Here is a 14910-nt window from a genome sequence, read left to right on the forward strand (position 1 = left end):
TATTATTTATAATAAAGGTCTACTACGTGCCGGCAAGTATGTAAAATATGCGTCAAAATAATATCTATATATATATATATATATGATGCATGATAACATAAATATATCAACATAGATCAGCTACTTTTTTTTTTCTTCTAATTATCATAATACAATATTTATTCTCTATTTTTCTTATTATTTGATTTTTTTTTCGTACCAATGAAGTAGTATAAGATCGGCCATGATATGTTTGATAGTACATGAAATAATATATGAGCGTTTACAGTTGTATCATTGAACATGATTCCTCTATAGTACATGAGAGTGCAATTCGTGATCTATAGTTGAGTCACCTTGGGTTAATGGAAAAATTGATTGGCTAAAGATCTTATCTGATCAATTCTTGGTTGTTGGAGCTGGATTGATATAAATGTATGATTCTTTGTGGGACACAGATGGAATGAAAATGGTGTACGACGAGAAAAACGATCCATTTAATTTTTTTTAGTTAAATTAATTAAATATAAAAGAAAAAAATATATTTATTGTAATTAATATATTAAATATTAAAATAATTAAGCATATTAGATATATTAAATAAAAAATATATTTAAAATTTGAATATTAGTTGAAAATAGATTGAGATATTTAGTATAATTTGAATAAAATATATATTAATATATTAGATGTTAAAAAATATTATTTCTAAAAGATTCTCACAAAATACATTAAAAAAATTGTGCAACTACTCGAAATAAACTAAAAGGTGACCAAATCACTAGAAAATATGATGAGTTTTGGGTATTTAAAAATATACAACTCAAGGCAAGAAAGATAATGATAGTAACGAGAGGTCAAGACTTAGCTTTTAGTTGCTTTAATGCTACACACATTAACATGCAATACAACAACGTAACGCTTTGCAAACAAACCTAGTTACATTCCTACGTGCTAAGTTTGTCTAATAGTCACCATCTCGATTTAGTTTGGAAGTGTTGAGTTATCCTGAACCTACGCATAAGGATCGATGGGCATTACTCTTTCGATGTAACGCTTTGCAAACAAACATAGCTACGTTCCTACATGTTAAGTTTGTTCAATAGTCACCACCTCGATTTAACGCGGAAGTGTTGAGTTATCCTGAACCTACACAAAAGGATCAACGGGTGTTACCCTTCCAATGTAACGCTTTGTGATCAAACCTAGTTACATTCCTTCGTGTTAAGTTTGTCCAATAGTCACCATCTCGATTTAACCGGTAAGTGGCTGAGTTATCTTGAAGCTACACAAAATGATCAATGGGCTTTACCCTTCCAATGTAACGCTTTGCAAACAAATATAATTACTACGTACTAAGTTTATTCAATAGTCACTACCTCGTGTTATAAGTCAAGCCTTAGAGTAGAAGTTTAACTCACATTCTTGTTTAACTCGCACTCTTGAAGACATCCAACTACGAGAAACTGTGGCCAATCAAGATGTTCAAGCGTACACACTTTTGGTTGGCACGTTCATGTAAAGATAAACGATGGATTTCATGAATTTCCAGCTATAAAGCTCACGAGTACTCTTCCTTCTCTGATTTTGTTCATATTCATAACCACTCGTTCAACGACTTCCTACACGTTGAACGACAATGCGGTAAAAGTTGGGCATAAAGTTTCAATTTTCTTGTCCATGAACGTCGGGCACAAAATGGACGAGCTGAGAAGAAACATCGACATATTGTCGAAACCAATCTTACATTGCTTGGTCGAGCTTCCATGTTGTGAACTTATTGGTGGGATGGCTGCTACAATTCTAGGAGGAAAGTCACCAATCCAGGTACTGTTTCAATAATCCTTGGATTCTTTCAGCTTTACTTAGTTTTGGTTGTGTGTGTTTTTCATACTACCAACCGTACAATACACATAAGCTTCAGTTTTGTAGCAACAGGTGCGTATACTTAGTCTCAAGCCCAACTCACAATCGGCATAAATGCCTCAATTCATCTACACAGATATTCATCTCTGGCTCCATTATCTTCATGTCAACCAGCTCATCCTATGATTACTCGAGGGAAAGTCGGTGCTTTTAAGCCGAAAGTTAAGCCCACTTGGAGAATACATCTCCATTGGTATGAGGCCTTAGCAAAGCCATGAGAGCTTATGCTCAAAGTAGACAATATATATCATACCATTATGGAGATCTGTGATTCCTAACATAGTAATCACGAACCTCCATAATGGTATAATATTGTCCACTTTGCCTTTTGGTTTCCCGAAAAGGCCTCAGACTAGTGAAGATGTATTCCTTACTTATAAATCTATGATCGTCCTCTTAACTAGCCAATGTGGCACTCCCTCCCGACAATCCTCTAACACCCATGGATGCAGAGATCTCGGCCTTGATGAAGAACAGTACATAGAGCCTCGTTCCATAAATGGGTGTTTCAGATGAAGGTAAATCCAGATGGGCTCTATTTAATGTTACAAGGATTGTTAGTAGCTAAAGGTTTTCATCAGCATCCAGACATCAGTTTCTTTGATGGGTTCTTTACCAATTGGGGATTTCTATAAATGCATTCAGAACATGTTTATATGCATTCATGACAAGATTATAAAACAATCTAAGCAGGAAGGAATACCAATAAAACAAAACAAAATGATAGTGACTCACCAGCTCTAGGAGGGGCAGAACACGACGGCGTAGTTAGTCGCGCCAGCACCAGGACAAGTAAATGTGCTGGTTGCATCATCCATGGGGTAGCTGTAAGCATCCGGACACTGACCCTTGAAAAACTTCGAATAATTTGTGGGCTCACAGCTCGTGGAAAAATTACTGCAACAATACTCATCGGTCTTGAACACTGTGCACGGATTGTTACAGCCGCCGGCCACCTTCAGCACCTTAGGGCACTGCCCGTTGATATCGGCGGCGCAACGGACGCCCCTGCTGCATCCGTTAGACGTCGGTGTGAATTCCATCGGGATATTAAACCCGTCGACGAGAGAGACGTCGAAGAAATCCAGATCGTTAAATTGGTCAAGTGCAAATTCAGCAAGAGTATTGGGGGGCGAGCCGAAGGTTACGCACTGAAGAACGCCTCCGCAATCTCCGGTCTGGCAATTTCCACGGCCAGATTTGTCGAAGGAACAGTTTGTTCTGCCCCAAATGCGTCCTCCTGTCGTGCCGGAGGGTACGTCGATAACCCAAGCGTCGTTGGTTTGGAGCTGTCGGCCACCGCCTGGTATGGTGGCGGCCCAAACTGTGAAGGGACATTTGTTACGCAAAGTGAAAGGGATAGTACCGTCGAATTCGGGGCGATTGCAGCGGGTGGATAGAGTGCCGGTGATTGCGTGTGAGCCGAAGGGCAGAAGCGCTTCGTCAAAATTAGGGCCGATTAGGGTTTGAGCTTGGAGAAATTGATTGGTGAAAGTGAAATCGAGGAGGAGAATCGAGAAAAGGAGATGTTTGTTGCGCACACACGACATCGCAGCGTTGGGATTTGGGGAAGAAGACGTTCTGGAAATTGCAATCATTGAACATGGTCCCTTTTAAGATCTTATAATCCTTCTAGAACCTGACCCATACTAACCATATATTATAAATGGTATTAGCTCCAAGTGAGTGTGCTATCAAGAGGGTGGATGGTGAAATCTCACGTTAGTTGAATAAAACAATATTTGTTAGCGGTGCTTTAATAGGGTGGATTAGTGAGCCCTAATAGAGTGGATTATGAGATCCACATGGTGCCGTATGTCACAAAAGATGTGAGGGCTCAAAAGGGGCACAAAAGCTGACAATATCTGCTATTTAGCACGGTGTAGTATGATGCTTAGGCTTTTATAAATGGTATTAGAGTCAAACAAGAGGCCGTGTGCTACCAAGAGGGTGGGAAATCCTTTTAGAATATTTAAAAGCTAAATTAAATTTTTATGAAAGTAATGTAGGAAAGGTGTATTTTAAAAATTAAATTTACACGTGGCGTGGATCCTCGTCTTAGGGTCGGAGGGGGCAGAATACGACGTCGTAATTAGTCTTGCCAAGACACGTAAATTTTGTAGCCGTATCGTCCTGGGGGTAACTAAAAGCATCAGGACACCTCTCTTTGAAAAACTTCGAAAACGCTGTGGCCTCGCAACTCCTTGAAGAGTTACCGCAACAATATTCACTGGTTCCGAATACGGTGCAGGGATTGTTGCAGCCGCCGGCCGCCCTCAGCTCCGTCGGGCATTGCTTGTTGATGTCGGCAGCGCAACGAACGCTCTGGCTGCATTCGTTAGACGTCGGCTTAAATTCGACTGGAATATTGAACCCTTCGACGAGGGAGACGCTGAAGAAATCCTGATTGTTGTATTGGTTTAGTGCAAAATCAACGAGAGTATTGGGCGGTGCGCCGGAGCTTTGGCATTGGAGAACGCCGCCGCAGTCGCCGGTCTCGCAATTTCCACGCCCTGAGCTATCGAAGGAACAATTGGTTCTGCCCCAAACGCGTCCCACCGCTCCGAATGGTAATTTCAAGTTCCAAGCCTCTCCGCTGTGGAGCCGTTGGCCACCGCTTGGTATGGCGGCGGCCCAGACTGTGAAGGAGCAGTTGTTCCGCACAGTGAAAGTGGCGCCGTCGTCATTCTCAATGCAGCGACCCAAGAAACTTCCTCTGCCTGCCTGTGAGCCGAAGGGCAAAAGGGCTTGGTCAAAATCAGGGTCGATTAGGGTTTGAGCTTCAATCAACTGATGGCTGATGAAAACAAAATTGATGAGAAGAAAAGGAAAAACAAGATGGTTGTAGCGCAGAAACAACATCGCAAGAATTTCGGACAGAATCCGATCTGGAAATGCTTCCAATGAGCCTCCCCTGCGTAAGATACTCTTAACAAAATCTCCTGTGATTTATAATTGAGATCGTAGAAATAGCAACAAGATTCATAGCTAACTACTTCAAAAGCATTAATGACCTTATTTGTTATAGGGCGAATTTTCAACCCTCACCATTACATTCACATTTGTTCTTAGAATCCTATTCCTTGCATATTAGAAGCAAGTTCATGGAAACATCTACAGAATTGACGTTCATTTTAACCAAGATTTCAGTATCTTTTGATACTGTAATATTCAATGGAGCAACTTCTGTTGTGATTCTTGAGATTGGACCCCTTTGATAACCATTAAGGAGCTTTTAGATTTTGTAAATTGTGTTTAGTTTCGCACTGAATGTTTTCATCTTGAATTCTTAGTTATATTCCAAAAATCTAAACTAATTTTTTTCAAAACTTTAGCTTGGATTTGGAGAACATTCATAGCCTTTTTGTGACCGAGTTGACTAGTCCATTCTATGGTTTAAATGTGTGTGGGGACTTGGGCCTTCATTATGAGGATTGCAAATTGGGTGAGGCTTGAAATCTATTATTTCCATAAGCATTCACATGCTTTGACCCAACTAACTACTAATACATCTTCAAAGTCATCAGTTTTCACAACTCATTCCAGCATAGTATCTAAATTCTGCTATCATTTCTGGGTTTGTCATTGGGTCTCTTTCTGATAGTTCAAGCTGTGGGGTCTCATTTGTTCCCTGCTTTAATTGTAAGCTTAAGCTTACCGTGAGATCCCACATCGGTTGGGGACGAGAACGAAACATTTTTTTTATAAGGATGTGGAAACCTCTCCCCTAACATACCTGTTTTAAAAATCTTGAGGGGAACTTCGAAAGGAAAAGCTTAAAAGAGGACAATGTCTCTACTTGCACTGGGCTTGAGTTATTACAAATGGTACCAGAGCCAGACAACGGACGATGTGCTAGCGAGGACGCTGAGCCCCGATGGGGTGGACATGAGGCGGTGTGCCAGCAAAGACGCTGGGCCACGAAGGGGGTGGATTAGGGGGTCCCACATCGATTGTGGAGAAGAGTATCTACTGCCCAAAAAGGACAATATCTACTAGCTGGATTGTTGTTGTTAGGTCGAGTCGTTTGCTGCTTTTAAAGTTCATTGTTGGCCCTCTTGATGCTGTGTTTAAAAGTTCTTATTTATTTTATTTACACCTCTTAGTTTTCAGCTAGCCTGGACACATTATACAGTTAGAATTGTTGATGACCATTCATTTGGGTTCCATTTTTTTCATTCAGAATACTGATACTAGGCTGTTTCTACAGTTTCTTGGTTATTTTTAATGTACGAGATTTGATGCCCAACTGTCAAAAAAGTATACCAGGTAGAGAAGTCTTGGACTTTTAAGGTAAGAAAAAATTGGAGGGTTAAGGAAGAAATCAATGCCCACACTTAGAATTAGCTTGGCATAACTTTCAAAGGGGGTTGACGTACATCCAAATCCAAACCCTTACTTGGGGCGAGGAGTTGGGTATTCAAAGTGGTGTGGTAGCTATGAGATCCTACCTCAGTTGGAGAGAAGAATAAGGATGTTGACCCTTAAGAAAGTGAATGGTGAGATCTTACGTTGATTGGAGAGGGAACGAGGACGCCAGCTCCCAAATGGGTGAATTGTGAGATCCCACGTTAGTTAGAGAGGGGAACAAAACATTTCTTATAAGGGTGTGGAAACCTCTCCCTTGCAGACGCGTTTTGCGTTTTAAAAACGTGAAGCTGACGGCGCTACGTAACAGGCTAAAGCGGACAATATCTGCTAGCGGTGGACTTAAACTGTAGCTCTAGCCAACCCTTAGATCACAAATGCCAAAACCCTCCAATCATATGATTTCGTTCCAAATGATTGTTGCTCTTAGGAATTCGATCTAACAACCCTTTGGAAGAATAAAATATTTAGATAGAAATATTTAAAACTCCAAAATGATAAAGAACCACTTTAAGAGAGAAATATTTTGATTACCTTGTTAATCAAACATTCCGAAAGAAGCAAAAGTTTTAAGAGTCCATGTTGAAAATACATGCCTAGATAGTTGTCCAATAGCGAGGCCCAACAACAAAAACTAAGGATGGAGCCGTTTAATACAGATGTCTTGCATATAGTTCCTGAAAATGCGTCTAAAAGGTCTTAAGCTTTGATATTTATTTAGATTCTTGAATTTTCAATTATGTGTCTAATAAGTTTTTACTTATTCGATATTTATAAAATTTATGATTCTACTAAACACAAAAAATCAATATTTTATTGTTATTTTATAATTTTATAAAATGTTTAATTTTATATTTAATAAATTAGTAAAATTTTTTTAAAAAAATTGAATGAGTCTATTAAATAAAAAATTAAAGAATATATTATATATTTTTAATGAAATTAGCATGTTGATTACAAAATTTTCTTTTTAGCTATTTCTTTTTTTAAAAATTAAGATATTTATGAAGAATAGTCATTCAACTCATTCTCATAAATAAAAACAAAATAATTATTTAGACTAAGATTCCTTTCTAACATCTCGAAATCAATTAATGTCGCCTTGTGCTCATGGAGAAAAATTTCCATTTAGACTTAGATAGAATAATATTGTTTTGCGTGTTAGATAAATAGGACCAAAAACATGATCTATATAACTTTTTAAAATTCTTATAAAATTATTCACGAGAGTCTTAATCGATCCAACTATAGCGGAGAAAATTAAAAGTTTCAGAATTTGAAGAAACTTGTGATTGATGGCGGACGGCTGCAAATTGCAAAAGTTTGGAATTGGTAGGCAGGCCAGGCTCAGGCTGCGGAGCTTCCAACTTGGATTATTTCATTAGCAGCTGCCCCATTGGAGTCTCCTTCCAATGGCGGCTTACATCTTCACTTGAATCTTTACATAAAATTTTTAAAATTACCATTTAATTCATTCAAAACTTTTTAATTAATTTTAAACACGATTAACAAATTTTAGTTTTCAACGATTTGAGCTTAATATTTGTTCGAGGGGTCGGCTGCTCGACAGTGGGCGACTTTTCTTGGTGGATTTGATCCTTGGTCAACCCTATTGTTCACTATAATCCATTTTTTAAATCCCCATCTCTCCTTCCTCGCAAGTGTCGTTGTTTGTAGGTTCAAGCCACCCAATCATGTTGCTTCGCTTCTTGAAATCGCCCATTTTTGAAGCTCCAGTCAATATAATATGTTCTTTATTTAAAGGATCAGCCGATCCACACGGCCATTTGCTAATTCTGAGGCAAGTAGTCAACAATATTCATCTTCAACGCAAACCCAGATTCAGTTTTGTTCGAAATCTTTTATATGCCCTGTTTGCTTGCTTGAAATTATTGATATCTGTTTGTTGAGCTTGGTTTAAGATTTTGCTTTTGAGCTATCTATCTGCTGTTTCTTCTCTGTTAATGGCTGGTCGGATTTTTGAAACTTTGTCATTTGGGTCACAACATGGTCAAAGTAATCAATCTTTGCCATTTTCATCTGGAAATGCATCACTGAAGTTCTTGCTCTTGCATGGTTATTTGGATATTTCTGTCAAGTCAGCCAAGAATCTTCCTAACATGGATATGTTTCATAAGACTCTTGGGGATGTTCTTTCAAAAGTGTCTTTTAAGAGTTCTAAGAACAGTGATGGGCAAAAGGCTCCAAAAGTGACTAGTGATCCTTATGTGACTATCTCTGTATCTGGTGCTGTGATAGGAAGAACTTTTGTGATTGATAATAGTGAGAATCCTGTTTGGATGCAGCATTTTAATGTTCCTGTAGCTCATTATGGTGCTGAAGTGCACTTTGTTGTTAAAGATCATGATGTTGTGGGATCACAAATTATAGGTGTTGTTGCTATTCCTATTGAACAATTATACTCTGGAGATGTAGTTGAGGGTACCTACCCAATCCTTAATAGTAGCAGGAAGCCCTGCAAGCCTGGGGCTGTCTTGAGTTTGTCGATTCGGTATATTCCAGCGGACCGAGCGGCCATTTTTCATGGTGGAATGTATGCATCTTCTGATCATCAGGGAGTTCCAGGCACATATTTTCCTCTTAGGAAGGGAGGTAAAGTTACATTGTACCAAGATGCTCATGTTGAGGATGGATGTCTTCCTTCAGATTTTAAGCTTCATGGTGGGGTTGAATATGAACATAGGAGCTGTTGGGACGACATCACTGAATCGATTAGCCAAGCTCGTCGTTTGATCTATATTACGGGCTGGTCTGTGTACCATAATGTTAGATTGGTTAGGGATGGAAAGGCGAAAGAATGCAGTTTAGGGGACTTACTCAAAGCTAAGTCTCAAGAAGGTGTACGAGTGTTGCTTCTTATATGGGATGATCCAACTTCGACAAGTATGTTGGGATATAAAACGGTATGTAACTGAAAAACATGTGAACTTTGTATGTTTCTATTGTTCTTTATGGCTTTTACTGGACATGGATATTTCCCATGATATACTTGCTGGTTATGCACTGCAGTCTGGTGACTAATCTTTCACGGTGTTTTCTTTTTTTTTTCTTTTTCTTTTTGGGTGAATAATCAATCCATTTTAAGGATATATGTAACGGCCCAAGCCCACCGCTATCAAATATTTTCTTCTTTGGGCTTTCCCCTCAAGGTTTTTAAAATGCATTTGCTAGGGAGAGGTTTCTACGCCCTTGTAAAGAATGATTCATTCTCCCCCCCAAACGATATGGGATCTCACAGCCCACCCCCTTCAGGGCCCAGTGTGGAGAGGTTTCCACTCTCTTATAAAGAATGTTTCGTTCTTCTCCCCAAACCATATGAGATTTTACAACCCACTCCCCTTCACGGCCGAGCGTCCTCACTGGCATTCATTTCTTTCTCCAATTGATATGGGACCTCCCAATCCACCCCCTTCGAGACCCAGTGTCCTTGCTGACATGTCGCTTGGTGTCTAGCTCTGATACCATTTGTAATAGCCCAAGCCCACTGTTAACATATATTGTCATTTTTGGGCTTTCCCTTTCGGGGTTCCTCTCAAGGTTTTTAAAATGCGTCTGCTAGGGAGAGGTTTTCACACCTTTATAAAGAATGCTTCGTTCTACACTCCAAACGACGTGGGATCTCACAATGGAAGTTACATTTTTTGTGACATGTGCAGGTTGGGATGATGAATACAAATGATGAGGAGACTCGGCGGTTCTTTAAGAACTCTTCAGTCCAAGTGGTATTGTGCCCACGATCTGGTGGAAAAGGTCATAGCTGGATTAAAAAGCAGGTTAGGAATTGTGGGATTTTATTGTTCGCTGCCATTGCAAGGGGAAGCTCCCTTTGTACACAATTCAATCTCCTTTTTTGCCATTTTCATATTATCAAGAAACATTCAGAACTCGATCCTTTCTCCACCATTTTTAATCATCTTTTGGTGTCTATAAATGTAATGTATAATCTTGTTCTTCTATACCCCTTGCTTCTCTTCAACAGGAAGCTGGAACCATCTATACCCACCATCAAAAGACAGTGATTGTAGATGCTGATGCTGGCCACCACAAAAGAAAAATTGTAGCTTTTGTTGGAGGTCTCGATTTATGTTTGGGTCGATATGATACTTCGAGGCATCCTCTTTTTCGGACATTGCAAACTACGCACGTAGATGACTTCCACAACCCCAATTTTACGGTAGGTGTTCGATCGAAAATGATCGATATTGTTTCCCCATTTTATCTAGTTTCTTGGTAATTTCATAATGAACAAAACACATGCACTTGCATCACTGTCATGCAATGCCAAGCTGCATACGCTTCTAAAATCAGTATATATTTCTTGGCTTTAGTTCAAAGTATGATACTCTAGAATTAGCTTAGACTTTCATGTGTTTTTAGTTAATGATGCCATGAGCATAATCTTCTCATGGAAATCGTCTATGAACTACTCTTAACCTTTGTGCAAACAGGGACCAGCTACTGGTTGTCCAAGAGAACCATGGCATGATTTGCACTCTAAGATTGATGGTCCAGCAGCATATGACGTCCTAACGAATTTCGAGGAGCGTTGGTTGAGAGCTTCAGAGCCTCGTGGCCTTAAAAAGCTAAAAAGGTTGAATGAAGATGTGTTGCTCAAAATTGAAAGAATTCCTGAAATTTTGGGAATTGCTGATGCTGCTCGTTTGTGTAACAATGATCCAGAAGGTTGGAACGTCCAGGTAGAGTTAAAAGTGATTGATCATTACAAATTTAAGAACTTCATTTCTATGATTGCTGTTTTGTATTAATGGATGTCACTGAATCAGTAAAACACTTGATGATCTTGCAGATTTTTCGTTCGATCGACTCGAATTCGGTGAAAGGATTTCCTGAGGACCCGAAAGATGCTATAAGTAGGGTAAGAGAAAAACTGCAAGTACTTGATTACTTTCCAAAATTGTCTTACAGAAACTGAGCTTTTGTTTTCCATGTTGATACAGAACTTGGTATGTGGGAAGAATGTGATGATAGATACGAGTATACATTCAGCATATGTTAATGCAATTCGTGCTGCCCAACGCTTCATTTATATTGAAAATCAATACTTCCTTGGGTCATCTTATAATTGGAGCGCTCACAAAGACTTGGGTAAGCAACTCTGAACTCTGAGATGAAGAATTTGGGGAAAAGTAAAGGTATTATAGGAGAATAAGTTCAAACCTCGGTCACTTAGTGTAAGATCTCACACATCGGTTGGAGAGGGGAACGAAACATTCCTTTTAAGGGTGTGAAAACCTCTCCCTAGTGGACGCGTTTTAAAACCTCGAGGGAAAGCCCAAAAGAGAAAGCCTAAAGAGAACAGTATCTACTAGTGGTGGGCTTGAGTTGTTACAAATGATAGTAGAGTCAGACACTGGGCGGTGTGCCAGCGAGGATGCTGGGCCTCCAAGGGAGTGAATTATGAGATCCCACATCGGTTGGAGAGGGAAACGAAGCATTCCTTTTAAGGGTGTGGAAACCTCTCTCTAGTGGACACGTTTTAAAATCTTGAGGAGAGGCCCGGAAGTTTATTGGATAGCCTTTTGGATTCTTCAATTAACAAAACGTTTACATAATTGCAGGGGCTAATAACTTAATACCGATTGAAATTGCCCTTAAAATTGTGGAGAAAATCAAAGCTAAAGAAAGGTTTTCAGCATATGTGGTTATCCCAATGTGGCCAGAAGGTGTTCCTACAAGCACTCCGATTCAAAGAATTCTTTTTTGGCAGGTTTGCTTCATCTATTATTTCTTGTTAGCTTCTCAAGTCTTGTTTTGAAACTAGTTTATCTTATTTTTTATGTTCTTCTTTCTTGTTCTTAATTGTAAACCAAAACCAACACAAAAAGGACTCATAGAGGAAGTAAAACAAAAAGAAAAAAGAAAATGAGGAGAACGAGCGGAAAACGCCCCAACTCTAGAAGCTATGTACCGTAAAATGTCTCAAGATTAACTTCGGGTAGCCCAACTGAGGAACAAATATGTAACAGCCTAAGCCCATCGCTAGTAGATATTGTCCTTTTTGGGCTTTCTCTTCTAAGCTTCCCTCAAGGTTTTAAAACGCGTCTGCTAGGGAGAGGTTTCCACATCCTTATAAGGAATGCTTTCCCCTCCCCAATTGATGTGGGATCTCACAATCCGACCCCATTGGGTGCCCAGCGTCCTCGCTGGCACACCGCTTGGTGTCTGGCTTTGATACCGTTTGTAACAGCCTAAATCCACCGTTAGCAGATATTGTCCTCTTTGGTCTTTCCCTTTCGGGCTTCCCCTCAAGGTTTTAAAACGTGTCCATTAGGAAGAGGTTTCCACACCTTTAAAAGGAATGCTTCGTTCCCCTCTCCAATCGATGTGGGATCTCACAATCCACCCCTTGGGCTTCTAGCGTCCTCGATGACACACCAAAGTAACGATTCAAAAAAGAAAACAAAAACAAGATCTCACATTCTCAGAAGGTAAGTGTGTGTGAGATTGATTGTGCTGCGTGCATCTCTTTGTAAGTGTCGTGGATGGTTGAAAACGCGAGATCTCCAGCGCCTCGCCGAAAATCTCGCGTTCTTTTCCAGTGACTGCGTTTTTTTTTAATCGTTACAAAATAGATGATCCAATTTTCCCTCCGCCCACCTGTTATCGAGTTTTCTGCAAGCCATACTCTGAAGTGAAAACTTAATAATTCCAATCACAACTCTCATTATATGAACACAGTTTTATTTACTGGTGCTTCTTTGTTTTCTTCAGAGTAGGACAATGCAAATGATGTACGAAATGATATATACAGCTTTAGTGGAGGTTGGACTTCATGAACAGTATAAGCCTGAAGACTACTTGAATTTCTTTTGCCTTGGAAACCGTGAGGTGATCAGTGATAGAGATGGCATTGAAGCCGGAAATGGAGAAAAGAATGCTCAAGTACTTCGTTATTACCCTCCTGAGTGAAGCTTTAAATTTCTTGACTTTGATAGTATACTCCAATTGTCCATTCTATATCTTATTGTACCATTTGTTGGTTATGCAGTCACTTGTTCGTAAGAGTCGACGTTTTATGATCTATGTTCATTCTAAAGGGATGATAGTAGATGATGAGTATGTCATATTGGGATCCGCAAATATCAATCAGCGATCCCTTGAAGGTACTAGAGACACTGAAATAGCAATGGGCGCGTACCAATCTCGTCATTCTTGGTCGTCAAGCAGACGCTCGAGCCCACGTGGTCAGGTATGTTTCAAAAGTTTATGATCTTCTATATAGAGTCATTGCTGGCTGCAAGAATAGGGAATGAATAAATCGGCCCAAGAAAACTAAATTCAATTTTGATGTCTAAAATCTTGTCTGCTATATTTGGGAGTACTTCTCGTATGAACGAGGATGCGCGGCAAGTACTTCTGCCTCATTCTGTTCTTGAACGGGAGGTATGCTTGGCCCCTTAACATAAGACATCAAGCCGCATCGCCTCAAGTGGAGGTCTCATCAGGTTCTACCACAGTCAGGCCCAATCAAACTCAAAATCTGAGTTTGATCCTGTCTCATAAAAAACACTAGCTATATGCTTAACACATGCAAGTTGCATCAGCGTTAGATTCTTTTTTTGACTTCTTTCTTTGAAAGAGGAATGCATGGAACGAAGAAAAAAAAGAGAGGAGGAAAGTGATTCACCCGTGGAGTTTGTCTGTGATATTAGAGCCAGACATCAGGCGATATGCTAGCAAGGAGGCTACTCGCTTAAGGGGGGTAGACATGAGGCGATGTGCCAGTAAGGACGCTTGGCCCCAAAGTGGGGTGGATTTAGTAGGGGTCCCATATCGATTGGAGAAAGGAACGAGTGCCAGTGAGGACGCTGGGCTCTGAAGGGGGTTGGATTGTGATATCCCATATCGGTGGGGGAGGAGAACAAAACACTCTTTATAAGGGTGTGGAAACCTCTCCCTAGCAGACGTGTTTTAAAAACCTTAAGGGTAAGCACGAAAGGAAAAGCCCAAAGAGAACAATATCTGCTAGTGGACTTGGGCTGTTACATTGTCTCTTGAAAATGATTTTCTTTCTCTCTTTAAGGTCTTTTTCTCGATTGTCTTTCATGGTATCCGAGCCAACAAGAGGGTAAAACCAAACATCGTTCGCTTGGAAATAGAATCATCAAGTGTCTGTTGTTGCAGGTCTATGGATATAGAATGTCATTATGGGCAGAGCACACTGGGACCATGGAGGAATGTTTCGAGAGACCAGAGAGTATTGAATGTGTAAGACGAATCAGATCATTGGGTGAGAGAAACTGGAGACAATATGTTGCTGAGGAAGTGACAGAAATGAGAAGCCATCTTCTTAAATATCCATTGCAAGTTGAGCGAACTGGTAAGGTTACTCATCTTCCTGGTTCTGAGACCTTCCCAGACCTTGGTGGTAACATATTGGGAACATTCATAGCCATCCAAGAGAACCTTACAATTTGATTCCCACTGAATATCTATTTGTTCTTAGGAAATTCTTTGTCTGTGTAATCATTGGTGTACATTATGGATTCTTACAACAACTTTGATCGGTAAATCTTTGAGTTGTTAGACCATATTGAAGGGTGATATAAAATCAATCTATTTCTGTTATTAGCGCGTTCATCATAGCAAGAACCT

General features: G+C 39.8%; 3 protein-coding genes across 5 annotated transcripts; 1 reads left to right on the top strand and 2 right to left on the bottom strand.

Annotated features, from left to right (window-relative positions):
- Positions 1-737: 737 nt before the first annotated feature.
- LOC111450818 (protein P21-like) lies at positions 738-3510 on the bottom strand. 3 transcript variants are annotated; one of them, XR_002711880.1, is made up of 3 exons: positions 2641-3510; positions 1292-1601; positions 738-1257 (listed from the first exon to the last, which is right to left on the bottom strand). XR_002711880.1 is itself a non-coding variant. In XM_023091121.1 (2 exons), exon 1 carries the CDS (start codon positions 3501-3503, stop codon positions 2646-2648), a length of 858 nt encoding a protein of 285 aa, XP_022946889.1. In that variant the 5' UTR covers positions 3504-3510; the 3' UTR covers positions 738-993; positions 2641-2645. The 3 variants fall into 3 exon arrangements, 2 of the variants coding, with proteins under 2 accessions (XP_022946889.1, XP_022946881.1); XM_023091121.1 differs by lacking the exon at positions 1292-1601 and having other exon boundaries at positions 738-993; XM_023091113.1 differs by lacking the exon at positions 1292-1601 and having other exon boundaries at positions 738-1128; positions 2641-3508.
- A 332-nt stretch (positions 3511-3842) lies between these two features.
- LOC111448018 (protein P21-like) lies at positions 3843-5626 on the bottom strand. The gene has a single exon (XM_023087461.1). It carries the CDS (start codon positions 4765-4767, stop codon positions 3964-3966), a length of 804 nt encoding a protein of 267 aa, XP_022943229.1. The 5' UTR covers positions 4768-5626; the 3' UTR covers positions 3843-3963.
- Positions 5627-7507: 1881 nt separating this feature from the next.
- On the top strand, positions 7508-14883 carry LOC111444679 (phospholipase D beta 1-like). The gene is made up of 10 exons (XM_023082670.1): positions 7508-9197; positions 9951-10067; positions 10274-10468; positions 10743-10991; positions 11102-11170; positions 11253-11400; positions 11874-12022; positions 13027-13197; positions 13304-13504; positions 14440-14883. The coding sequence occupies exons 1-10, from the start codon at positions 8238-8240 to the stop codon at positions 14731-14733; spliced, it is 2553 nt and encodes an 850-aa protein (XP_022938438.1). The 5' UTR covers positions 7508-8237; the 3' UTR covers positions 14734-14883.
- The last annotated feature ends 27 nt before the right edge of the window (positions 14884-14910 follow it).

This window comes from Cucurbita moschata, unplaced genomic scaffold (genome assembly GCF_002738365.1).
Source record: "Cucurbita moschata cultivar Rifu unplaced genomic scaffold, Cmos_1.0 Cmo_Scf00001, whole genome shotgun sequence".
Taxonomy (NCBI): Eukaryota; Viridiplantae; Streptophyta; class Magnoliopsida; order Cucurbitales; family Cucurbitaceae; genus Cucurbita; species Cucurbita moschata.